The 27,833-nt window shown below is 35.5% G+C and overlaps 1 protein-coding gene across 2 annotated transcripts; it reads left to right on the forward strand.

Moving 5' to 3' along the window:
* The first annotated feature begins 785 nt into the window (after positions 1–785).
* Positions 786–27,812, forward strand: CCNC (cyclin C). Of its 2 annotated transcripts, none has more exons than XM_041767679.1 (12): positions 786–1,082; positions 6,632–6,738; positions 7,641–7,725; positions 7,893–7,962; positions 11,144–11,195; positions 18,984–19,039; positions 19,932–19,967; positions 20,645–20,736; positions 21,378–21,445; positions 23,789–23,868; positions 25,011–25,129; positions 26,562–27,812. In XM_041767679.1, exons 1-12 carry the CDS (start codon positions 1,051–1,053, stop codon positions 26,614–26,616), a joined length of 852 nt encoding a protein of 283 aa, XP_041623613.1. In that variant the 5' UTR covers positions 786–1,050; the 3' UTR covers positions 26,617–27,812. The 2 variants fall into 2 exon arrangements, with proteins under 2 accessions (XP_041623613.1, XP_041623623.1); XM_041767689.1 differs by lacking the exon at positions 26,562–27,812 and adding an exon at positions 25,931–26,389.
* The last annotated feature ends 21 nt before the right edge of the window (positions 27,813–27,833 follow it).

The following is a 27,833-nucleotide window of genomic DNA, read 5'->3' on the forward strand; positions in this document are numbered from 1 at the left end:
GGTAACTTTTACAATAAATACAATGTCACAGTGATAATGAAAGTGGGAAATACAGGTGATTTTACCTTGTAAAATTAAATTATTGTGGGCAGCCCCGGAGGGGCTCAGCGGCTCAGGGCCTGCCTTCAGCCCAGGGCGTGACCCCGGGGTCCCGGGGTCGAGTCCCACGTCGGGCTCCCTGCGTGGAGCCTGCTTCTCTCTCTGCCTGTGTCTCTGCCTCTCTCTGTGTGTGTCTCTCATGAGTAAATAAAATCTTTTAAGAAAATTAAATCATTGCATTTTTGGCTGTTTCTATTTGGTACTTAGAGGTGTATACACATACATACGTATGGAATGAAGGAAAAATGTTTTCCACAGTTCTGCAAACCGGGCCGTCTCTGGCAACCGCAAAGCACCGCCTCTCTAAAAGTTTGCATTCCGGCCCAAAAGGACCCGGTTGAGGACGTATTCAGGCTGCGGCAGGCAGGTTCTGACAGGTCCTTGAGGACAAAATGATCTTTATCCGTCTTCTCAATAGCAGGAGAAAGAACCGAAGCCAGGAAATCTTACACTTTAACGAGGCGCCACAGGGCAGGCCTGTAAGATGAAGGAACAAAAACCCCAAAGCGGCCCACGCGCCCGCCTCCCTCAGCGACCGGACGTGGCTCGCGGACAACAGCTCCCGAGCTCCAGGCCGGAACCGGGACGCAAGTCTCGCGAGAGCCGCCGACCGCCGAGAGCCTTCCGTGAACTCGAGTTCCCGCCCCCCCCCGCCCCCCCCGCCCCCCTCCCCCCCCGTGCGCCCACAGGCTGGCTGCTCCCCGCCGGCTTCCTCCGCTACCGCGGGGCGGGCCGGAACTTTTATCCGTAGGAACGGGTTTACTGTGTGGAGTGTTGCCGGCCGGCGTCAAGGAGAATAGAGTGCCATCCTCTTCCTCTCCCCGTAGCCGCCGCGGAGCGGAGCCGAGCAGATCAGATCCAGGAGCGCGGTTACCGGGCGGGCTGGGTCTATGGTCGCTCCGCGGGCCGCTCCGCCGGCTGGTGCTTTTTTATCAGGGCAAGCTGTGTCCCATGGCAGGGAACTTTTGGCAGAGCTCCCATTAGTAAGTGATCTTCCGTCTTCTCTCCCGGGGTTTGTGGTTGGGAGTCGGTGAGGACCGGGCCTGCGACTCCCCTTGGCCTGGATCCGGCCCCTGTCCCGAGCGCCGCGGGGTCTCCCGGGAGGCGGCAGCGGCCGGAAGCGGGATGCGCTTTTCTCTGGCGACTCCCCTCTCCCCGCCCCCTGGCCGCGTTTCGAGGGGTAGGTGGGGGGGGCGGGGGGATGTGTGAGCGGGAGAGGGAGGGGGCCAAGGAGGTTCGGTCTTTCTGGAAGGAAGGAGTTTAACTTGGGACTGTTGGATAAGCTAGGCCTGGAAGCGGGGTGGGATGGGGTGGATGGGGTGGGATGGGGTGAGATGGGTGGGATGGGATGGGTGGGATGGGGTGGGGTCAGATGGGGTGGGATGGGATGGGATGGGGTGGGGTGAGATGGGGTGGGATGAGATGGGGTGAGATGGGGTGAGATGGGTGGGGTGGGATGGGATGGGTGGGATGGGGTGGGGTCAGATGGGGTGGGATGGGATGGGATGGGGTGGGGTGAGATGGGGTGGGGTGAGATGGGGTGAGATGGGGTGAGATGGGTGGGGTGGGATGAGATGGGGTGGGGTGGGATGGATGGGGTGGGATGGGGTGAGATGGGGTGAGATGGGTGGGGTGGGATGAGATGGGGTGGGGTGGGATGGATGGGGTGGGATGGGGTGAGATGGGGTGAGATGGGTGGGGTGGGATGAGATGGGGTGGGGTGGGATGGATGGGGTGGGATGGGGTGAGATGGGTGGGATGGGGTGAGATGGGTGGGATGGGGTGAGATGGGTGGGATGGGATGGGGTGAGATGGGGTGAGATGGGTGGGATGGGATGGGGTGAGATGGGTGGGATGGGATGGGGTGGGATGGATGGGGTGAGATGGGTGGGATGGGATGGGGTGAGATGGGGTGAGATGGGTGGGATGGGGTGAGATGGGTGGGATGGGATGCGGTGGGATGGGGTGGGGTGGGGTGGGCGCAGGTATGGCCAGTGGGGCACAGCTCCGGACTGTGAGGCCGGCTCGAGGACAGTTGCGCTTCGCTTTTGCCGGGCTTCCTCCCGGAGTCGGCATTGTGGTCTTTTGTCATGACCTTCTAGCCTGAGCGGATCTGATAGTACTCCGAGGAGACGGTGGGGACTGTCTTGTTTCTGCTCTCTAACCGCCTCCCGCCGCCACCTTACGCCCAGGTGGAGGTGTATGTTGTTGGTAAGGTACAGGGCAAGCGCTCTCAAAATTTATCCGTTTCATTAGTCTGTGCCTTACGTTTATTTTCCAGTGACTTTTCCGATTTCTTTAAACCGTTTCATCAGTTTCTGTTTTTGTTAGTGACCACGAAAGAACTAGAGTAATGTTAAAAGCAAAACAAAACAACAAAACAAAAAACATTTTCCCTTAAATACATTTGTTTAGGCCGAAAGGTGAGTGATGGGACTCCTTGAACTTTGACTAGGCTTTTTCCACTGTCCGGTTGAAAGACGAGCAGAAGCCGCTGCTATAATATTTTAGCGTAAATATATCTTAATGCCAAGAGAGCATTAGTCCTTGTGATTGAAGGTGTGATTCTGTGAAGAAGATGGGTTCCTATTCATTCTGTTTTCTAGTCCTTCGTAAGAGAAGAAAAAATAAACAGTGAGTTTGGAAACCTGTTTTCAGAAAAGCGGATTTTCCTCTTGCTGTAAAGTGGTGCTGCGGAGTTGGGATTCTGTAGTAACGTTACTTCTGATCATATTTTTATTTTGCGCTGTTTTTGCTCACTGTAATAACGACTTGGGCAAAATTTAAGTACAGAGTATTTAAAGAAGAGGTAGCATTTTGATAAACTTTGAAAAAAAAAAGTGGAAGAATTGATAGGTAGCTAGCTGTTGATTACCAGAAGTTACAGACATTTTTCAACTTAAAAAAAAAAAAAAGACTCTGCCTGCCTTTCGATAAGTATTTTCATTATACTTTGATTTCTTGTTGGCATAGTAAGAACATTTAGCAAACGAGGGACAAGATCTATAACATTTGTTCTTTTCACTCTTGAAATATAAAATTGTTATAATATTAAATGTGCTTTTTTCAAAGTGTCCTTGCCTCCCAATTCAAATAGTCCTGGAGGAAGGGGCCACTGAGATCTCTTAAGAATCATGATCTACAAAAGGTTACAAGTGAAAAAGACAAGGCGATTAATTCTGGAAAACCAACCAACAAGAAGATTACAAAAAACAAAAAAAAAAAAACAAAAAAGATTTGGGTAAAAGAGGAAAACTGACACGTAATATGCTGTGTGTTATGTCTTGAAGATGAACATTTTAACATTTCTGAAGTGGGCATGACAGTTTGTTTCTCAGTAGCACATGAAATAATGGTGAATCTTAAAATGTAATCTTAAATTTCAGGAGATTTGGTATTTATAAGTGTTCTTGGTTTAACCTCCATTCTATGTGCTGTGAGGAAAAACTTAAATATTTGTGAAATTTATCTTTTTAAAAACATTGAGTGGTTGTGAGGATGGAGTTAACGATAATTCCAGAATAGAGTGAATCAATATTTTCTAGAAAGTTGAAATAAAGCACAACACATTCTCTGACCTTACTGCAGTAAAAGTAGAAGGACACTAAATACTAGCTGGCTCACTGAATGAACTAATGAAGAGGTAAAAGAAATAAAGTACAAAATCTGTCCTGGATACTTTATTGTATCAAAGAGGAAACTGAAAATAAAGTTACATAATATCAGGTAAATAACATGAGATCAATGTATATCCACTTATGGGATGTAACCAAAGCCAAAGTTATAAACTAAAATCCAGAATAACAGAAAGAATAAAAATAAATCAAAATAGTCTACTTAAGAATATAAAGAAGAAAATAGTGAAATAAATCCTAGGGAGAAAAAAGGAAAGACTTATTAAAGATAACACTGACAGTAACAAATTAAAAGAAAAAATAGAAAATATCAGAGCTAGTTCTTTGGGAGGGAAAATCAAAACAGTAGACTAAACTGCAGCTACTTGAATCAAGGAAAAGAGGGATGATACAAAGATACAAAATTAGGAATGAGAAAAATAAATCCAAATGTACCTTTGGGTTATCTCCATGGTAATAAAGTTGAAAGCTAAAACATTTAAAAAGCTCCATACCCACGTTATTTCATGGGTATATGTTTTCCCATTTTCAAGAGGATCTGCTACTGAAATCATTTCAGTTCACACTGAAAGAAAGCTTTCCAGTTCTCTTTATGAAGCTACAATAACATTGATAAAATCTAGCAAAGGTAGCACTAAGAACAGTCTCCGTTTTGAATATTGATGTGAACATCATAAAGTATTAACAAGTAGAGCCTAACATTATACTAGTAATTAAAAAAGGTAGTGATTTTGTAGAAATATAGTCGATATTAGGAAATCTGTTAATAAACAGTGAAGGCATCAGAAGATGTCTATTAAAATTCAACATCTATTCTTGACTAAAATAGGATGCTTTCTTAACATGGTAAGAACATCAAAGCATGAATGATAAGAGATATTTAATGGTGAAACATTAGGAAAATTAGAGTGCCTGCTTAACATTGTTCTGAATTGCTACTCAATACAATTAATAGAATGAGATATAAAAAATGACAAAATTGTCATCCTATACAGATAAAATTAACCAGAAAATTCAGTTAATAGACAAATTATTATAAATAATATTTAATAAAGTGACCAGTTACAAAATGTAAAAGTGGAGAGCTTTCTTTTAAATGAATGATGGAAACATAAAATACAATAGCAGTGGGAAATATGAAATACACAATAAACTAAAGAAATGTGCGGGATCTATAGGAAGAAAATTTTTAAATTCTGTAGTAGAACATAAAGATTTTAATAAATGGAGTTTGAATTCTAGTGTTGTAAAGATAGCACTTCTCCCTATATTGATGTGTAAATTTAATGCAATCCCAAACAATTTTGAATGAGTTTCCTTTTTTGGGACTTAACATACTTCAAAAGTTCAAGCCTTAGAATAATAAATGTAATAGAATATGGAGAAATTTTCTAAAGAATAGTAAGCAGCAAGGAGGGTATTTTCCATACCAGATTTCAATAATTTAATTTTTTTCAATAATTTAATTTTATGTTTTAAAATAGCATGGCATAGAAATAAGAAAAATTGAAAGAAAAAAGCCTTAAGTGATTGGAAAATGTAGGTGATTTTTTTTTTTTTTTTTTTTTTTTAGTCATTTTGTGTCAGGGAAGGCCTTCCCATTTGTGACAAGCATAATATCAAAGTACAAAATGGGTTGGTGTTGAGTGGTTCATATTTCTGTATTACAAATAATTAAATATTAAGAGATCATGAACTTGGGAAATGTTTTCAGTGTATTTGACAAATGATTTACTATCCATAATTTGCAAATTACATGAGAATCTTTTAATCATGAAAAAGACCATCCCATTAGAAAAACTGTTGTTAGAATTACAGTGTACAAAAGAAGAACTGTATTTAGCCAATAAGGCCTGGAAAAATGTTTAACCTCAGAAGTAAACTAAAAAACAAAATCCCCTAAAACAGTAAGATACTACTTTGCCTTTAAGTTGTACAGTATTTAAAAGATTAACAGTAACCCATAGAGGGTTTAAATATTTTAAAACACTCTCATGTACTGTTAATAGGAATGGAAATTGGTATGATGTATGGAATACATACTGAAAATGTCAAAGTTATCAGCAAAACCAACCAATCAGTTCTATTTCTAGGAAATTATTTTTAAATATATTATTAACCAAATGTACAAGGGTGAAGTACAAAGCTATTCATTAAAGTCTTATTTTTAATAATAAAAAATTATAAGCTACATATCTGTTAATAGGAATTAACTAAATAAATAATCCATCCATAATGATGTGCAGCGATTTAAAGAGATGCTGAATAACAAATTTGTTGACATGGAAAGACTTCCAGTACATACTGAGTGACAAAGGCAAGTTGCAGAGTGGTTTTTTGGGTCATTTCAATTTCATATCTGGTTAAAAATAGTAGACTTAACTAGGCAAGTGGAGGCTATTAGTGTAATAAATTACAAAGCAGCTTTTAACATGATTGGAATTTGTGAAGTCGAGAAATTAAATACTGTAGTTACTCATGAACAACTAAGAAAAGATACTTCAAATCTAAGGTATCATCATTTAGTGCCAAATAACTATACTATTATTTTATGTATCACTAGGAAAAAAATAAACGTGCTGCCAATTAAAAGCCTAAGGCATCACTGACTGTGAGATCTTTCTTGATATCAGAGTCTTAAAACCAATGCAATAACAGTGTAAGGTAGTGAGAAAGAGAATGAAAAAGACAAAATTAGAGTGGAATTTTTTTCAGAGCATATTTACATTCATTAGTGAGATAATTCTCAGTTTCAAGAAATGTGAAAAATACTGTCTTCTGAGTTTACTTCTGGCATTTTGTATTTCTTAGAATGTTCACAACTTGTTCAGTCTTAGAATGTTTTTTGTGTCTTAGTTGATTTTCTGTAACGTGTCTTAACATCTTTGTTCTTCTAGTTTGCAATGGATTTTGGATAAACAAGATCTGTTGAAGGAACGCCAGAAGGATTTAAAGTTTCTCTCAGAAGAAGAGTATTGGAAATTACAAATATTTTTTACAAATGGTAAAAAAAAAATAAATAACTGAAATGGTATAGTTGTTTACCTCTGAATTAAAACTTTTGTTTTTGTTTTTTTTTTTTGAATTAAAACTTTTGTATAGTAATCTATGGTGAGCTGTTTTAGTCCCTACTTAACATTTTTATTTATACATGTATTCTTTTCATAACTTATATTTATCTTTCTAAGTGATATAAAGTCTGTTGTGAATCTTACATGTCAGGGACACTCAAGATAGTTTGAAAGTGTCATTAATCTCTCTAAACCTTTATAATATGTTATTAAGTCAATTTAAGATTGGCTAAAGCAAGTATTTTGAGGATAAATGGATTCTTTGGGTTGACCTCCTATGTTGGTCATTTTTATCTTCCAAGTTTGCTTTGGAGGGAAGGGGGTTTAGACTCAGAAGATCCTTGCTCTGCCATGTAGCTTTGTTACCTGATCTTTCTAAAACCAGTTCACTTTTCTGGAAACCTGCCTTTCTATTGTTTTGAGAATTCATTATGGACTTTTTAATAAACTTTATAAAGTGGTAGTTGAGGTGAATTTGATAGCTGTCTAATATTTTACTTTTGCTTTTTTCTAAAGATAATATGAAAAACACTGAAAATACTTAGAAGATAGAGGGAAATACCTATCATTCAATCTTCTTAATATAAGAATAGTGTTTGCTTTGGGGACAGTTTCTATTTTTTATTGTTGTTTATGCATATTTATATTCTTTTAACAGATTTGCAAATCCTAGTCCTAACCCAGTGTGATCCAAGTAGAGCTTTAAACCATATGTAGGTTTTTCTCTTTGTTAAAAATTAGTATAGTTATGATTTACCACATGAAAGTTATTGTTCAATGTTAATATCATAATGATAACAAAAGAACATTTAAAACTTTATTATTTTTCTTTTAGTTATTCAGGCATTAGGTGAACATCTTAAATTAAGACAACAAGTTATTGCCACTGCTACGGTCTATTTCAAGAGATTCTATGCCAGGTAGGACTTTTATTTTGAGATTATGTTACGCCTGTTTGAAACGCTTAACGTAATGTTGATGAACCTTAGTATAAATAAATGAATCATGTGCTTGCATTGAGTTATCTTGTTTTTTCCGAATGTTTTCTATATGAATGACATTTAACTTTGTTTTCATCATATTTTAGGTATTCTCTGAAAAGTATAGATCCTGTATTAATGGCTCCTACATGTGTGTTTTTGGCATCCAAAGTAGAGGTATGAAATAGTTTTCTGTTCTTCATTGAAGTATACACAATGCACATTGGTTAATCTGCCCTAGTTTTCATATTACCTGTATAAAAATAACGACAGATGGAGATTTATGCAAAGTATTGAAATTCATACAAAATCAAAGATATACGTCTTTATACATTCATTTAACAAACACTTATGTAGCATTTACTTTGTAAATTTGTAAATGCTACTTATGTAAATGTAAGTGCTATTCTAAGTCCTTTTAAACTATAACTGACTCATAATATCCTTATAACAAACAATGGGGTGTATGCTAGTAATATCTTCATTCCATAAAGGAGGAAACTGAGTTACATAGAGAGTAAGAAACTTGCCTAAATTCATAGAGCTGGTAAGTGGCAGAGCCAGTATTTTGAACCCTGGGAGTCTGGCTACTAATTGCATGCTTTTAACTGCTTTGTTCTAGGTTCTCTAAGACATTTACTGTTTGGCACTAAGTAGTATTCCATAAGTGCCACAGCTTCTTTACTATAACCTGTATTATAGTACCTCCTCCCATGTGCCTCCTTCTCACCATATGCTTCCTATGTCCTACTGTCTTCCCTCCCTGCCATCTGATAATGGCTGCCTTCCAAACCATAGAGAAAGCAGGAGGGAAGGCAAGGATGAGTGTGGCTCTAGTCATATAGATTCCAATGAGGAATTATTAGGGCAGTGAGGGTAGAGAAATTAAGTGAGGGAAAGGGAAGAGAGATGGGAACTTGGAGCTGAGACCCAATCTCTGCTCACCTTATTTTCTTTTTCGGTAATTTTGAGAGAGCACAGCTAAAACCCAGACAGTAATAGGATATATAGACTGATTTTCATCATAATATATGTATTCTTAATGTTATGAAACCTTTGTATTATGTTTCTTAGATGTCTTTAGAATCATAATTGTATTCTTGAAAAATAAATGTAATTTAAACCTAGTAGGTTTATAATTCCCTTTGGCACTCAATTTTTATTTAGTTTTGCTCCAGTCATTATTTAGGATTATTTAAGGCATGTTTTCCAAATATTACCTAAAGTAATGAGAGTTGACTCTATTAGGAAATAATATTAAGACAGACTTTCTAGAGGTTTATGATTTTCTAATTACAAGTGGTATTTTAAAGGGAGAGAACCAGCCCTGTTGTTGTTACTAAGCTCTTTAGTGGGAAAAGAAAGTGTTTATAAAAAGCTCATATTATGAAGTGGTTTTTCCAAATATTACCATGTCATTTGATGTATTATGAAGCACAACCAGTATGGAAAATCTAGACAAAATCTTTTATTATTATTATTTTTTAGACAAAATCTTTTAATAAATTTCTACTCTAGAAAATTAACTTGGGGATTTTAATTTGTTTAGTTTGTTAAATATCTTTTGTTATATGATTTAGTGAGTGAAAGTTTTCACTTTAAGAATTTTGGATAAAGGGAAGCCCGGGTGGCTCAGTGGTTTAGCGCCACCTTCTGCCCAGGGCATGATCTTGGAGTCCCGGGATTGGGATCAAGTCCCACTTCAGGCTCCCTGAATGGAGCCTGCTTCTCCTTCTGCCTGTGTCTCTACCTCTATCTTTCTGTGTGTCTCTCATGAATAAATAAATAAAATCTTAAAAAAAAAAAAGAATTTTGGATAAAGAATAATTCCTGGGGGTGTATGCTAGTAATATCTTCATTTCTATTTATTTCAATAAATAAATTATATCTTTTTTTAAAAAAAAAAAAAAAAGAATAATTCCTGGATCCGGTTGCCTGGCTGGCTCAGTTGGTAGAGCATATGACTCTTGATCTCGGGGTCATGAATTTGAGCCCCACATTGGGTGTCCAGATTACTTTAAAAGAAAGAATTATTCCTGGAAAAAAAAGTATCCTTTTATATTTGGTTATAGCGTTATTTTTTAAATTTTAACTGTGACCAAATCTTTCTGTGTTTTGTCAAGTTGTATGGGAATTATGTAGAAATGACTTTTAAGATGTCTGAGGCATCTACTTTTTAGTTTCAGTTACTGTGGTTTCAGGTTTATTTATTTATTTTAAAAGATTTTATTTATTTATTCATGAGAGACAGAGAGAGGGGCAGAGACATAGGCAGAGGCAGGAGCAGGCTCCCCGCAAGGAGCCCGATGCCAGACTTGATCCTGGGATCTGGGAATCATGCCCTGAAGGTAGATGCTCAACCACTGAGCCACCCAGGCGTCCTGGTTAGTTAATCATATTAAATGAGACAATGTATATGAGGAAATGGGAACTGACAGAAGTCCTGGGACACCTGGGTGGCTCAGTTGGTTAAGTGTTGAACTCTTGATTTCGGCTCAGGTCAGGATCTCAGAGTTGTGGGATAGAGCCCTGCGTTGGGCTCACACTCATCACAGAGTCTGCTTAAGATTCTGTCCCTCTTCTTCTGCCCTTCCCCCCCACCCTCTATCCCCAGTCACACTCTCAAAAAAGAAAAAAAAAAAAGCTTGCTTTATGATAAGGCTGAAATTATTTTTTAAAAAATTGTATGTTGGAGTGCCAGGGTGGCTCAGTCAGTTAAGCATTGGACTCTTGATCTCCGCTTAGGTCTTGGTCTCAGCGTTGTGAGTTTAAGCCCCGTGTTCGGCTGGGTGTACATGGAGCCTACTTTAAAAAAAAAAAGTCTTATACTGTATCATTCTATTATTCTATCATTCTTGTCTTCTTTCAAATAGAATAATAGATTCTGTGGTCTTTGGAATTCTTTTGGTGATAGTATAAGTTTATCTTTTGAGATTCAACTGCTTTATTACTAAATAGCATAAAGTACCTATTTGTTAGTCCAGGTTCAGTTGAATAGGAAGCATACTTAATATTTTTCTTGCCATTAAGTGTAGAATCTAAAAAATCTTTTTGGAAACTAATTGGAGTGCAGGAAACTGGCACTGTTACTTTAGGGCTTGGTTTCTAATTTGGTACCTCTCAATGTTAAATGACAAAACTATTTAAATATTTGTCCTATTGCAGCAATTATAAGGGGAAAAAAAAGTAACATGTTTAGAGAGTTAAGTACCTTATGCCTCAAATAGGTAGACGATGAATGACAGACTACAAACATGGTGGGGGGCAAAGGAAATACTTTGTTTTGAATAGATCCCAGATACCTTTAGGTTCATTGGCTTACCATGTACCTGAATCTCATTCACTTTTATTTCTCTAGGAATTTGGAGTAGTCTCAAATACAAGATTGATTTCTGCTGCTACTTCTGTATGTAAGTGTAAAAGGATACTACTTTAAGGATATAATTCTTTAAAAAAGTGCCACAGGACCTTAATGCTTTTCAGTTTATGAGACCTGTGAAAGATTGGTTGGGTTTATTAAATCTCTTGTGGTCATATTTATGGCTAGTGTATTTGGCTAAAAATAAAGTTAAAATACAAAAATTTAAAAGACCACTTAGAGAATTATGTCCAGGACATTATTTTTAATACTAAAAATGGATAGTTAGCTATTGTCCAAAAACATCAGCTCAGTGGCTCTTAATTTTAACTAATAAAAGTAAAGAAAAACTTATTTCCCAGTTTTATTTATATTTTATTGCTTCATAATGACTAAGCCATTGTGTCATTCTTTTGGGTAAACTGTTTCTTTAGTTATTGTTGTGTATTGTTGTGTAACAATAATTTGATGGTAATTATGTATTTTGCCTTCATATTGAAAAACATGGTACAGGAAAAAAAAATGCTGACTATAGTAGTGAGCCACAGTTCTAAGCAGCAGCTATATAGCCTTGAGCAAATAGCTTTACCTCTTGGCTTTAGTTTTTTTTCTAAAAAGGTGGGGTTTAGTTGTCTCTGAGTCATGTCTTTAAAGGAAATAACAATATAGACTAGTGATTATAAAATATTGTATACAAGGTATTAACATTATGCTATGCTCCATCTTCATGAGTTAAGAACAAAGGTAGCACCTAACAAAAGATGAAAAATAATGTAGTTTTTTTTTTTTTTTTTAATTTATGTGATCTTACATAGAAGAGGCAGAAGGATTTTTGGTTTTAGGTTTGTGAAGCTGACTAAATTTTCATATTTTTGGGTCATTCCATTTTCTGAAAAGAGTGTAGTCTTCCATGCCATATTTTACTCTTTTAAGGATAGCAGAGTAGTAATCACTTTTGCCATAGAATTTTATATAGCAGATGTATCACATTGTATTGATAAGTATTGAATTGCCCTCTGTAAAATTGAGTTATTAAAAATTCAAAAACAACTGGAAGGAGATCCAGAATGTTAGCAATGCTTATCTGTAAGTAATGGATTTTAGGTGCCTTATTTTCTTCTTAATGGCATTTTTTGTTTTCCAGATTTTTTAGAAGGTGTATATTTTTTAAAATGTAAAATACTGGGGTGCCTGGGTGGCTCGGTTAAGCATCCACCTCGATTTCAGCTCAGGTCATGATCTTGGGGTTCTGAGATCAAGCCCTGCATCACTCTGCACTAAGTGTGTAGCCTGCTCAAGATTCTCTCTTTCTCTCCATCTACTCCTCCCCCCCAATTCATGCATGTGCACTCTCTCTCCCTGCCTTTCTCAAAAAAAAAAAAAAAAAAAAAAAATATATATATATATATATATATATATATAAAGATACCTGTTCCTAAGGTTTATTTCTCATGCAGAACTGTAAAGGTATATTTGTAACAGTGTTTGGTTACTAATGAATAGGAAATTGTCATAGTAGAATATTTTTGTTTATTTGAAAAAGTTTAGTTTATTATATAGGCCCCTATAGCTTAGATTTCAAATTTCAGCCCTCTTGCTTTCTGTGTGGCAAATTGAGCAAAATACAACCTCTCTGTGTCTCATTTTCCTCATCTGCAAGATAATATGATAATATCTATTTCAAGGCTTGTTTTGAGGATCAAAGGAGTTAATATCAGTAAAACTCTGAACAATATCTTGCTTGGCATTTTAGTTTGCTAGGCCTGCCATACAAAGTGTTAAGAGACTGAGTGATTTAAACAACAATTATTTTCTCACAGTCTGGAAGCTGAAGTCCCAGATCAAGGTGTTAATAAATTAGTTTCTCCTGAGCCCTCTCTTCTTGGTTTGCAGATGGCCACCTTTTTTGCTGTGTTCTTACATGGCCCTTTCTCTATGGGTGTGTACCCTTAATGTTTCTTACTCTTTTAAGGACACCAGCCCTATAGAATTTGTGCCCACCCCTATGACCACATTTAACCATAAGTATCTCTTAATTACCTATCTCCGAATCAGTCACATTCGAATATCTCCGAATTTCAACATTGGAATTTGGCAGGGGCAGAGAGCACAATTCAGTCCATAATATATTCAGTAGACTTCAGTGCCTACTCGTTAGCATCAATAACAGTGTTATTTTATCATCACTAGAAACACCACATTGGTTGCAGTTGTAGATACAAGATAAATACAAGGAATTTAAGGACGAGAACATAAGACATGCATATACAAAATTAATACAAAAGAAAAAATAAGTGGCATAGAGAATTAGAGACTGCAGCGAATATTTGAGTGGTAAAAGGTTATGTTAGATAAATCTGGAAGGGCTTAAATAGAATTTGGTAAAGAAAGATGGACATTGACCCTGGGGAAATGTAAGGGAAAGAAAGATAGTCTAGGAATATCAAATAGTGTGGTCAAAAATAGAGAAAACTAATGAGTTACATTCAGTGAATGGTCAGTAAAGAAATTGCTGGGAAAAGCTCTACCTGACTAAGGCCAGGTAATAGGGGGCCTTCAGTGAAGACCATGAAATTTGTTCTGTTAACAATCATGGTACCTTTGAAGGCTTTATTTCTTAACATGAGGATGATGCCAGAATTGTGCATTAGGAAGGTAAATCTGGCAGAATAATGTAAGCTAAATTGGAGGAGAATGTGAGTTGAAGGTAGACAGATTTTCACGTTTTTCACATGCTACAGCACTGATGAACCTTGGGACACCTGGCTTGCGGTTGGTAGAGTATATGACTCTTGATCTCAAGGTTGTAAGTTTGAACCCCATGTAGAGTGCAGAGATTACTTAAAAATGAAATCTCAAAAAACAAAACAAAACATGGATGAACCTTGAGTACATTTGGGTAAGTAAAATAGGCTAGTCACAAAAAGAAGTACTATACGATTCCATTTAATAGTGTGAATAATCAAATTAATAGTAGAATAGAGGCTGTTAGGGGCTGGAGGGAGAGGGGAAATGGGGAATTATTGAATGAGTACAGAGTTTCAGTTTTGCAAGATGAAAGTTCAGGGGATTGATTGTGGTGATGGTTGCACAACTGTGAAGGTACTTAATACTGAACTGCATACTTAAAAATGGGTAAGGATGATAAAGTTTATATAATGTGTATTTTACCACAATTTAAAAACCTTATAAAGTTTATATAATGTGTATTTTACCACAATTTAAAAACAGTATACTTAATATTGAACTGCATACTTAAAAATGGGTAAAGATGATAAAGTTTATATAATGTGTATTTTACCACAATTTAAAAACTACCCAAAAGAATCCTTCTGAAATACTTAAAAAACTGCAAACTGTAGTCAGTGCCATCACCACGGGGTGCTGTGAGAAATAAAACCTAACAAGTTTAAAGTAGAAAAATACTATTTTGAAGTTATTGAAGTGACCCAGGCGAGTACTATTGAAGGCTTAAAATGATGTTTTTGGCCCCCAGCAAGGAGAACAAGCAAGCTAGATTTGCATTATAGAGTCAGCAGGACTTTTGAAAAGCAAGGATTTAAGAAAAGTCAGAAATGGTTTTTGAGGTGTTTTGCCTGGGCATTGGGAAGGTGAAGGTGGTACAGAAGAGATAAGTGAGTTTTAGAAAGAGTTGAATTTAGTCTTGGACATTCTAAGTGTAGAACCTCTTAGAAATGTGAGACCAATGACAGAAATTTGAACTTGATAAATTTTAAGAGAAAGAGTTGCCTGGTGTCTTTGCGCTGCTTCGAAGATAAGTACCAAAGGAAAAAAACCAGACCTTTGGGTTTGTGATCTTTGAGAGAGAATGTCGCCTTCATTAGACATTATGGGGTAGGAGTTGAAGCGAGATGGCCAAGAACTAAGAAATGAGTAGGTGCTGAGAAAAGGAGAATTTAACTATATTACAAATATATGAAATAATTTCAGTAAAGTAGGTAAGGGGAGTTGCTGACCTAAGTAACTTTGGGAAGAGGTACATTTATAAGACTAAAGGCAAAAGGAACTGGATGTAAGCACTATACTCTAGTTGAGAGATTTGATACTTAATGTGGGTACAAGTTAACAATTCGGGTACTGTTTATACTTGTATCTGAAATTGAACAATTCCAGTAAATAGATACATCCATGGTAAATGGATGGCAGATGTTGAGAGCCAGGTTTCTCACAGTTGGAATGGAATATACAAATAAGAGGAGACCAGAAAGATCCATGCAATGATTGATTAGATTTAGAGGGAGTCTATAATGACATCCCAGTAGTAATGAATTCTCTTAGGGCCTAGATCTTTGTTTCTAATACCATTCTCCAATTAAAAAAACAAAACAAAACAAAACAAAACTAGGTCTCCTTGGAGAAATGACTGGGACAGGAACTATACAAGACAGACCTGGAGCATTAATGCCAATAAATAAGGAAGTGCTCAAAAAAAAAAAAAAATCCACAAAACAAAACACCTACCTTAATGGGGATATGTCAAAGGGACAAATAATTCAACTGAAAGGGCTCAATGACTAAAGACAGAAGAATTTGTACAATAACAATAACAAAAAGTAATATTGGCTTGTAACCCAAAGTATAAAAAAAATCCATGAGTCTATACTGATGTAAATAATTTATTGAATTAATGGGGGGAGAAGAGATAAGTCTCTACTACATAAGAATTTAATATAATTTATGTAGCTAACTACACCCTCAAAGAGGAAAAGCATAAATTTCCACTTCTTAGGTGTTGGTTGTGCATAATGACTTCCTTCTAATGTGTATTTTATAAAAAGGGAAGGGGGAAATAACCTCAGAGTAGAGAAACCCAACAAACACTACCTCAACCAAGTGATTGAGGTCCTTTTCAACAGTGATAAATCACTAGTAGCATGTAGCTCTCATCTGATATGATGCGATGACACTTTACTTCTCTCATCTTTCCTTCCAAAATCCCACAGCCCCAATCTAAATATTAAATAAACATCAAACAAATTCCAGTAGAGGGTCAAACAACAAAATTTTACTTGAAAAAGAAAGTAACAGTACTCTCAAACTGCCAAGGTCATCAAAACATGGAAAGTCTGGAAAAATGTCACAGCCAAGTAGAATCTAAAGGAGACATGACAAGTAAATGTAGAGGTCTCCTGGATGAGAGTCTGAAACAGAGAAAGGACATTAGGAAAAAACTAAGGAGATAGTCCATAGTTTATGGACTATGGACTTTAATTAATAATAATGTATTTATATTGGTTCGTTAATTAAACAATGTACCATACTAATATCAGATGTTAATAACAAAGGAAATCAGGGATCCCTGGGTGGTGCAGCGGTTTAGCGCCTGTCTTTGGCCCAGGGCGCGATCCTGGAGACCCGGGATCGAATCCCACATCGGGCTCCTGGTGCATGGAGCCTGCTTCTCCCTCTGCCTGTGTCTCTGCCTCTCTCTCTCTCTCTCTCTCTCTGTGTGACTATCATAAAACAAAACAAAACAAACAAACAAGCAAAAAAAACAAAGGAAATCAGATGGGAGGTTATTTCAGTCTCTTCCAGCTGCTCTAACAAAATACCTTAGACTAAGTGGCTTAAATAATAGGCATTTATTTCTCACAGTTCTGGAAGCTGGGAAGTCCAAGATCAAACAAAGTGTCTGCCTTGATCAGTTCCATGATTGGCCATTTGTTTCCTGGCAAGCAGACAGCTTGCCTTCTCATTGTACTCTCATGGCAGAGAGAGATTGTTCTTCCTCTTATAAGGACACTAATCCTGTCATGGGGACCCCACCCTCATGACCCCATCTAAACCTAATTAACTCCATAACTCCGTAAATCTGGAGGTGGCTCAAAATACTATCACAGGGTGATTGCAGCCTCAATATATGAATTTGGGGGGACACAAAATTCAGCCCATAACAGGAGTATATAGGAGCTCTCTTACCTTTTCAGTTCTATAAATTTAAAAATGTTCTAAAAAATAGTCTACTTTTAAAAAGCAGAGGAATATAATTTGGTAGAGGTTTTATGTGTTTTTGTTTTTAAGAGAAATTTGAGCATTTAATAAGTGATGGGACAGATTTATTGGAGGAGGAATGGTTAAGGGTACAAAAAGAAAAGTACAGACTGTCAGTTGAGCAGATGAAAAACAAATACACACATGGTAGAGGTAGCAATAGAGAATGAGAATATACAAATAAGAAAGAAGCAATCTCATTCTAATTTTCCTCACAAATTAGAAAAGAATTAGAAGATGATAGAAAATCAATTTTATCATGGAATAGAAGAAAGGCTAACAGTATCAGGTAAATCTTAATGTTAGGTGTCAAGGTCTCAGAGTTGGGGATGTAGATTTGTTTTATGTACAGAGATGTTACTTTGTTGATTAGTTATCATCTAAGTACCTATTTTGCTTGTATACTTTTTTTTTAATTTTTTAAAAGATTTTATTTACTTATTCATGAGAGACAGAGAGAGAAGCAGGCCCCATGCAGGGAGCCCGATGTGGGACTTGATCCCAGAACCAGGGGATCACGCCCTGAGCTGGAGACAGACACCCAACCACTGAGCCACCCAGGCGTTCCTACTTGTATACTTTATATCTTGTTTAGATCAGAAGGATCTGTAAAACTCAGAAACCTTAATATTAGGTATGTTTTCAAATAAAGAAGAAGAGGAAAGCTTAAGTATAAATTTTCTAAGTCAACTTGAAATGGCTCAGGTTTCAAATCTTGGCAGATGTTACCTATCTAAATTAGTTGTTAGATTCCTCAGTTTACAAAATAAAACTTTTTTTTCTTAGGATTTTATTTATTTATTCATGAGAGAGACAGAGAGAGAGAGAGGCAGAGACACAGGCAGAGGGAGAAGCAGGCTTCATGTAAGGAGCCTGACGTGGGACTCGATCCTGGGTCTCCAGAATCAGGCCCCTGGCTGAAGGCAGTGCTAAACCGCTGAGCCACCCAGGCTGCCCCAAAATAAAACTTTTTGAAAATAAAGTATGTAGGCTAAATGAAAAAAAATTTAAATCCTTGTGAGGTCTTGGTTTTTATAAAAATGAAAGAAATCACAGAACAGATCCTCTAGAGACTATCTGTAGTCAGTCCCTTGATGAAATGTGGCATCATAGTGATTTGAATACAGTTTTCTCAAGTAGTACTTAAATGTGTATACTTATCATTTTGAGGACATAGAGGATTTATAATCAACAGTTTTTTTCATTTGTACTTAGTGACAAAGAAGAGTAATAACTATATGTTTGTGCGTGGTGTGGAAAAGTGCTGGAGAATTTTGGATGTATGTTTATACTTTTATTAAAATGTATCTTTTGATAAGAAAGTATCTATTATAGAAAGTACAGATTAGTTAAAATCCTTAAATCTCAGATGACCACTATTAACATTCTTTGGTTGTATTATCTTTTCAATTCATATAAACGTATGTATGAATACATATATAACTGGTGTTCCTTCCAAGCTAAATTACTGAAAAATAAAACCAATATCATTCTAGAGCTGGAAAGATTTTAGAGATGAAAAAAATCTAAGTGATTTTTTTTTTTTTATCCAACCCCTTTATTTTTTAAGCAGCAGAACCCTTTCTTAATACATGAAGTATATAATTAAAGCTCTCTCTTAATTGTAATATAGTTAGGGCTTCCTGCCACTTAGTGCTTTCTACTTGCCTGAAAACAAAAAACAAAATCTGGGTCCCTAAGCATCTCTAAGAGCTCTTACTAAAAGTGATTTAGCCCTTCCTCTAATATTCTACACGGTGTTAAAGAAATTTTGGTTTAATTTACTTTTTCATTTTCTTAGTTTAAGTCATTTTTTTGTTTTCTGCAGTAAAAACTAGATTTTCATATGCCTTTCCAAAGGAATTTCCTTATAGGATGAACCATGTAAGTATATGTTATAAAAAAAAAACAAAAACCTGTTTTCAAAGCTGTATAAGCTAGCTCCATTTTATGTTAGAATAAATTGAACAGTTTCCTATAAATGGCAGTTTTAAATACTACAGAAATATAAATTTTAATTCTAAATTAAAGCTAAGTTCTAACTTTTTTTTTAAAAAAAGGTACTTAATAGCAGTGGTTATCAAGCCTGGATGCCCATCAAATCACTTTGGGAACTTTTTAATAATGTTAATACCAGGGGCTCTCCAGCCCAACTAAAACGGAATTTTTAGGCTTCAGGCCTGGGGACTGGTATTTTCTAAAAGCTCCCAATACTAGTGTGCAGCTAGGACTGAGAACTACTATAATGTAACAATATGAAAACCATATTTGAAACTTTACATTAATTTAGAAGGTTTCTATTAACATTTTTAATAGACATCTCCTTTTCCTAACTTGTAAGAGATTTCTTCATCTCTGTAAATTGTATATTTTTGTTTTGTATTCAGTATTCTTTCCTTTTATTGATTTGTAATATAAGAATAACACATAAATAGAGATAATTGCATTTTTTGCATTTGTTGAGTGGAAGGTATATTGGAAAATCTGAAGTTTACACAGAATATTTTAAAGTAAAGTAGTAATGCTTACATGAGGCTGACTTTTCTATAAGGATTAAAATCCTTTATAATAATAATTTCCTGCATTGTATGGTAGTAAAAAAGTAATTTTTATTGGGCATGTTCATTCTGATATAAACTACTGTGTATATTTTCTTGATTTAAAAAATTTTTTGGTAAAAATCTATGTTACATTAATGTATGAATTGTTATGTTAGACTAAGTAGACTCATCTAATTTGTTTCATGTTGACATTTGTAATCTTTTTTTTAAAACAGATATTAGAATGTGAATTCTATCTTTTAGAACTAATGGTAAGTATATTACTTCCTTATGATTAATAAAGTAAAACTTACTTTCAACTACAGTGAAGTCAGAAATATTTAAAGAAATGATTTGTAGGGAGGTGCATTTTAAAACCATCCAAGTTATACATGATGGTGAAATCACAGTATCTAGTGGTATCATCACCTATATCCTCTCACAAGCCTGTAAAATAATTATATATCCCACTTAGGATGAAAAATTTTTCTGTTCTATAGTAACTATGGTAAAAGGATTACAAGCAAACCAGTCAGGACATTAAGCCACTGTAAATTATTTGCACAATTTGTGTATGTGTGTGGTGTTATTTAAAGATAGATTATGTCTTTGGCAGAATTCTGCTCCTCCAGTTGGGAATTATGGATTTATAGGCTAATAAGAGGTTTCAGTGTGTTGCAGATGTGACACTTTGAGTCTCTAAGGGAATGGATGCTGACTGACTGCCAACCGATTTACCAAGGTATATTCCAGAGAGAGCACTGCCTTCACTATTATAGTAGAGTTTAGGGCTGCCATACTGCTTGCTTAAGAGAATAAGAGGGAAGCAAGCATGACTTAGAGAAATACATTTTGAAATACACAATTATAAATCAGTTGGGTAATGATAAGCTTTTGTGTTGTAATAAATCTGTTTTTATACAATACACATTTTTTAAACTGTTTCTAGGATTGTTGCTTGATAGTGTATCATCCTTATAGACCTTTGCTCCAGTATGTGCAGGACATGGGCCAAGAAGACATGTTGCTTCCCCTTGCATGGTAATTAGAACAGAAGTTATTCATAGTGTAACATGTTATTAGCTAGGAAGGTTGACAACTGAATATCAAGTTTAGTATTTTTAAAGTAATTAAACTAGTGCCCCAAGATATTGTATGTTGAGCGAAATATCTGCTCGTTGAATTTTAATTAACTATATTTATAAATGCTAAATTGGTAAGGATTCTTATTTATTATTTCCATTAAAATTTGATTCTTATAAAAAACATTGTTTACATAAAAATTAAGACAGGTTTTCAAATAGAATGCTTTGTATTGGTATTTAATATACATATTGTATAATTTATGGTTTCCTCTGATTTTCTAATTTTTGAAAAATTGGAAAAATCATTATATTGTAATTTACTGTAAGGTTTTAAGTTTTAAAATCTATTTAGCAAAAAAATAAAAAATTAAAATCTATTTAGCTGTAATTTTATCCATTAAAAAATGCTTATTCATTGTCATTTTCATGTATCCATCTTTTTTTTCCTTGATGTTTTCACCTTTATATCTATGCTTCAATAATATTAAAAGAAATAAATATGTACAAAGATGGGAACTCTGGCCCTCTCTGGAGGGAGATGTACAATCATATAAGGTGGTTCTGATTTCAGTAATAATATGATTTACATTTCTATAGGAGGATAGTGAATGATACCTACAGAACGGATCTTTGCCTACTGTATCCTCCTTTCATGATAGCTTTAGGTAGGTAAGCATGGTATTTCTTTATTAGTTAAATTGTTATAAGCTTATTTAGGTCATCCCAAAAGAAATTTCACCCTATTATACTCTATGTTCTTACATTTCATGAAATAATAGACTAATCCTGGCATGTGAACTTTTAATAATATGCAGCTTTCAGAGGTCAGAGTTATTGCCCCTTTCACTCCCCTCTCTTGTTAAGTTTGTGTTTTAAATCATTTAAAATCATTTTGACCAGTGTTTGAATAGAACATTTTTGTTTAGGAGAAAAAGTTCAGAATTAAGCCTGTTAATATTACTTGTAAATTATATAGAATAACTGGGCCTGTCATTTATTTCCTGAGCCCATTTCAGTCCTCAGAGGTTCAGTAAAGGAGCCTCTGGGGGATCCCTGGGTGGCGCAGCGGTTTAGCGCCTGCCTTTGGCCCAGGGCGCGATCCTGGAGATCCAGGATCGAATCCCACGTTGGGCTCCCGGTACATGGAGCCTGCTTCTCCCTCTGCCTATGTCTCTGCCTCTCTCTCTCTCTCTCTCTCTCTCTCTCTCTCTCTCTCTCTGTGTGACTATCATAAATAAATAAAAATAAAACAGTAAAGGAGCCTCTGTAGTCAGTGCCTTGCTGGAGGGAGAAGTTAGCTCCCAATTTGTTTATCTGTGGAAGGCAGTGTAATGGGTTAGTTAGAACATAGTCTTTGGAGTCAGATAGTTCTAGGTTTAAACTTTGCTTTCTTTACAGTTGTGGGAAAAGTATTTAACCTTGCTGAGTTTGTTTCCTTAATTGCAAAATGTTAGGGATACTACATACAGAACTGTTGCAAATATTAAATGAGATATCTTCTAGAACACCAGTAATGCCTGCCATATATTAAGCACCTATTAGTTTCTTTTCTCTTTTTCCTATTGATTTCCAAGATTTTGTCATCTTGATTTTCCCCCTATTCTTTTACCACTCAATTTCTGGATAAAATACACAACTTCTTTTAACCTGTACATACCATTCTCTGCTTACATTCTCACCTTATTTTAAGACTTGTCTCAGATATCACCTCTTTAGTAATAACCCTCCCTATGCCCAAACTTCCTATATCACTTCAGTCTGGGTTTAGGATGTCTTTTTTTGTTTCTAATTTACTCTGTGTTTTCCTTGTTATGACATTTCCCACTGTATTTTAATTACCTGTTAATTTCAGTCCTTTGGCTTTTCAGTCCCATCAGGGCCTACACCCTACTTTACAGCTTCATTTAACTTGGGGCAACCAGTATGTCAGTTCACATATGAGTCACTGTTTGCTTAGAATGTCATCCTCAACAAAATCGTATGGTTAACTAAACCAGGGTAATATAACTTACGAAGCTGGTGTGAGTTCAGTGTAGCCAAGCTGCTTGTTGGAGTTATATCAGGCAAAATTATGATGTAGATTGTTGTCTTTGGGCTCCTTTAATGTTTATAGTGTGTGTAATGTGTATATAGTTGACCCTTGAACAACATGGATTTGAATTGTGCAGGCCTTGTACTTACAGCCAGGTTTTTTTATAGTATTGTACATGTATTTTCTCTTCCTTATGCTTGTCTTAACAACATTTTTCCTCTAGCTTCCTTTATTATAAGAGTAAGGAATATAATAGATACACAAAATATGTGTTAATCTGCTATTTAGTCAGGCTTCCAGTCAAGAGTAGATTATTAGTAAAGTTTTTGGAGAGTCAAGTTACCTGCAGATTTTTTTTTAACTGCAGAGGGGTTGGCACCCCTAAGATTCATATTGTTCAGAGGTCAACTGTAATTATATTGTATATAGGGCATTACATTTTTTTCTAAGCTCCATTTGATTGTAACACTGAATTCGTTACTGGGGTGCCCAGTATTTGCCTGACTTGCTCATGTGCTGGTAACTTTAAGTAGGCACACACTTCTTGTAATTGAAATATCAAAATATAATCAGTTGAAATTTATCAGAATATTATTGGCGCTCTGTGTGTGTGTGTGTGTCAGACTGACTCCTGGATGTATTTTGACCACTCCTTTGTTCAGGGATCATTTCCCTGCTCTAGTTTCCTTATTGAATTTTTTCCTAACATGCTCTGAATCTCAGAGCAACTGTACTATCACTGGTACACAGTGAGCAGCTGGAGATGTCAAGAACCTTAATATAGTCTAGTAATTTTTTCTGTATTACATTAAATTGATGGGATAGTTATTGGTAACTATTAGCTAAATCTATGTAATTTTTAAAAAGAATATTGGAAAATGCACGTGAAAATTTTAAGTGAATATCTTTAGTTCTAAGTCCCTGCATTCCATATTTGTGGTTAAACATGGGCCTTTTTCTCTCATTTTCTTTCTAGCTTGTCTACATGTAGCTTGTGTTGTTCAGCAGAAAGATGCCAGACAGTGGTTTGCTGAGCTTTCTGTGGATATGGAGAAGGTATTCTTTAAAATTCTCTTAGTTGAGGGGTGCCTGGGTGGCTCATTTGGTTAAGTGTCTAACTCTTGATTTTGGCTCCAGTCATGATCTCAAGGTTGTGAGATCGAGCCCTAATTCAGGCTCTGCACTGCGTGTGGAGCCTGCTTAAGATTCTCTCTCCCTCTTTCCTTTCCCTTTCTTGCACTTTCTCTCTAAAACAAAAATTAAAACATTTAAAAAATAAATTAATAAAATAAAAATAAAATTCCCTTGGTTGAATATAAACTTTGACATTTTAAAGTTAATATGATATTTACTTAACATGAGTCTAAAATCCTATGATGTTCACCAGGCTAAGATTTTTGGTAAAAAATACTAAGAAACAAGTTTGGTAAAAAGAGTTGATGTTGACTCTTTAGGTGATATTTCTCTTTTGGGTTTAGGTTTAAACAGAATGGTAAACTTGGTTTGCTTAATTGCAAAGCTGCCTCTAATTTTCAGGATTATTTTAAAAGCTACTTAGAGACCATCAAATACTACTCTAAATTGTTGTAACACAGCCTGTCTCCTGACAAAATGGGTTTTGCCCTTTTTTCTGCCTTTTCTCCTGAAATGTTGATAGCATTAGAATCAATCCAATGTGAGGTCTACTCAGATGAGAAAGAGGGCTAATTTAGAAACTGGATCTGACAGATTTATAGCTGCCAATTTTTGAGCACCTTAACTTGTGTAGAGCAGTTAACAGAGAAATAAAACAATGTCTTTCATGTACCAACTCCCATTGAATTGTCTGACCCAATCGGTATTAGAAGAGTGTACTCTGTAGTGGCATACATACATGAAGGAATATCTTCATGATTTAGACCTCTGTTGCCAGTACCTCACATTTTTTGGTTCAAGATATCAGCAGATAGAAGAAAACTAACTGCAGAGATGGATAAGGATGGAAAGGTATACCTATTAAAAGATGAGAGGGTAGAAGGAGAAGCCTACAGAGCAGTGTGGTAAAAATACTGCTTTCAAGTTTAACAAGATTGCCTAATTTAACTTGAATACTTAAGGACAGAGACTATCTTTTCACTCTTTTCTGAGGATGTGTGTTTTTTACATACTAAATGTTGCTTGACATTGCCATTGAGAACTTTTCAAATATTTACTTCTAGATTTTGGAAATAATCAGGGTTATTTTAAAACTGTATGAGCAGTGGAAGAATTTTGATGAGCGAAAAGAGATGGCAACTATTCTTAGTAAGATGCCGAAACCAAAACCTCCTCCAAACAGGTACTTTGTAGATTTTAATTATTGATTACACTTAATTATATCTTTCATGTACATTATATTTTCTCATAGATTATGTTGTATTTATTATTTTCATGAAATTTCTTCCAAACTTCATGATTTATGTGACTTTTTAAAAAATCTGACATGATAGATTGACAGTGTCTCATTTTAAAAAAATACATTAATTTGATCATTTGTTAACTTTTCCTGATGTAATGGCAGGTCTCTTACAGGTATCCCTCAACATATGGCTATATACTGTACATTAATTTAAACAGAACAGAATTAGGCTAGTTCATCTGAAATTCAAAGATAAAGAATTGTGTAGTATCACCTGTCCATTTGACTCTGTGACCCTGCCCCCCCATGGCTATTATCCTGTTTTATAAATTTCAATAGCAGGTTTCAAAAACTTAGGTGATCAATCTGATATTATAAATAAGGAATTCTGGCTTTTAAATGACCTGAAGATCCATGGCACATAGTAACATAATTTTGCTAACTATGAATCACTTGTGCTACAAGGGTTTTCTTTGGTAGTTTTTTATAGGATCTTTTCATTTAGTTCAGTGGTTTTTAGCACTCACTATATCAGATCATTTGGAGTAGGAAAAACTGTCAGAAGGGAAACAAAGAAATGCTATCCATCTTAATGATAAAAAAAAACTAAGTTATATAATATTAGGATGGATTTGTAGTCTAGTAAGTTCTTGCTGTTTGGAAAGAATTAATACTTGACTTCTACAAGGAGCTGTTTAAGGCAGTCATTCAAACAGCTACCTTTGGATGCATTTTTTGCAGAAATTCCCTGAGTGATTCTCCACTAGTGGCAGGGCCTGAAGCTGCAAGATGATGATGGACAAGATAAGGCAATAATCCTATTGCCACAGTTACTGGTATTTTCAGTTTTAGTTAATTTTATTTTACGTATTCAGCATTTTTCAGGAAATTGCCATTTTTCTTTCTGACTTATAGTTTGTTGTATTTATGTGTGATTTTATTATGTCTTTGGACAGTAATTTTTTTGAAAGAACACTTCTTGATTATCACATTTAGTAGATATAAGATTTTATATGTAAGATTTAATTTTATAGGAAATTTGTTCAAAAGTTCTTATCTCTATGTTGAGTGATACCTGTAATGACAATGAAATCCCATACCCTTATTTAAATTTTTTGAGTGTATATGGACACTAACTTCCAGAATGCTTGTTATGTGTGAGGGCACCAAGTTACATAAGAATAAAAATATAAAACCAAATGTTAGTCTTCTGTATTTTAATTTTCCATATATGTGTCTTACAATCAGGAATGCTTTTGTTTTGTAGAGTTGTACCACAGAGTAACTAACTTAAAAAATTAGTTGGCTTATCAGGGTGTTAAAAATGAGTCTTTTAATTGGTATAACATCTCTTTCTTCCCCACTTGAACAGTGAAGGAGAGCAGGGTCCAAATGGAAGTCAGAACTCTAGCTACAGCCAATCTTAAAACATTCCGAAGAATTCCATAGTGGACCAGTTGGAAATAAACCATTGGACAGATTTCAGTTATGTCTTCAATGGAACACAAATGAAAATGAATAGCTTGTTTCTGTCAAGCATATTGGGAAGTGATTTTATTTTTGCAAAATAAGTTTTTCTTTACCTAATTTGATTCTAGTACATAATTGATTAAAATTGATTATAATTGATTATAAAAGCTTGGAAAGGTTCTAAGGGGACCTACAGACAGACTTACATAGACATTTCAAAATTAATAGCTTTTGATTAGTATACTTTTTCTTAATTTGGATAATAGAAATTGTAGCTTTTTATTAAGCCAAGAAACATGAAGCATAATTTGTTTAAAATTCTCTTTGGTCATTGAAGGACCAAAAAAGGACATAAAAAGTCAAATATATGAGGGTTTTTTTCCCTCCTTAAGTTAAACTTTAAAACTGTATTTAAGGAATCAAATCTTACAAAATCCTGGAAGATTTTGGTAATGATGTTGATAATTTCAGGGAAATTAATCAAGTACCTATTGATTTAAAAGTGTATTTTATTCAATAGTTTTAGTATCTTGCCATGGAAGATACTAGCCCAGCCTAGCAGAAAAGTGCAATATGTATAGCATACTTTGACATTTTAAAAGTTATATTAATTCCATAACCATTTTGAAGTGCTGGGCAAACTTTGAAAAAAAAAAATCCTACATGATGTTCTTTGCATTTGATTCACAGTTAATCAGGCATTTTGAAAGCTAATTGGATAAAATACCATAATATGGTTGAAATTTGGTAACATTTTAATGTTAATTTTTACTCTACTGTGAAAAGTTTTTTATATGACATCACACCCTAGTTTATTTTTGTGTCTTAGTGTGGATTTACAAATTTACTACAGGTATCCTGAGCCAGGAACACAATCAGGTTTCAGGCCAGTTTGATACTGGCTATTCTTAATTCTCATGAGTGTAGGACTTTGAACTAAATGTTATGTCAGTGGGACTGTGCTGTCTGTGGAACTTAAAATAATCATTTTCTTCAGATTTGAAGGAGAGTGATAAAATTTGGAGTCATAGGATATTGATGTACAACTTAAGGATTAAATTTTTTATAAATCAATTGTGAACAATGGATTATTAAATTAAATGTTGACTTCCTAGTATAAAACTTCAAGAATAAAAGTAAAGTTCTCCAGCTATATTGACTAGTGTCTTGAATT

Source organism: Vulpes lagopus, chromosome 1 (assembly GCF_018345385.1).
Source record: "Vulpes lagopus strain Blue_001 chromosome 1, ASM1834538v1, whole genome shotgun sequence".
Classification (NCBI taxonomy): domain Eukaryota; kingdom Metazoa; phylum Chordata; class Mammalia; order Carnivora; family Canidae; genus Vulpes; species Vulpes lagopus.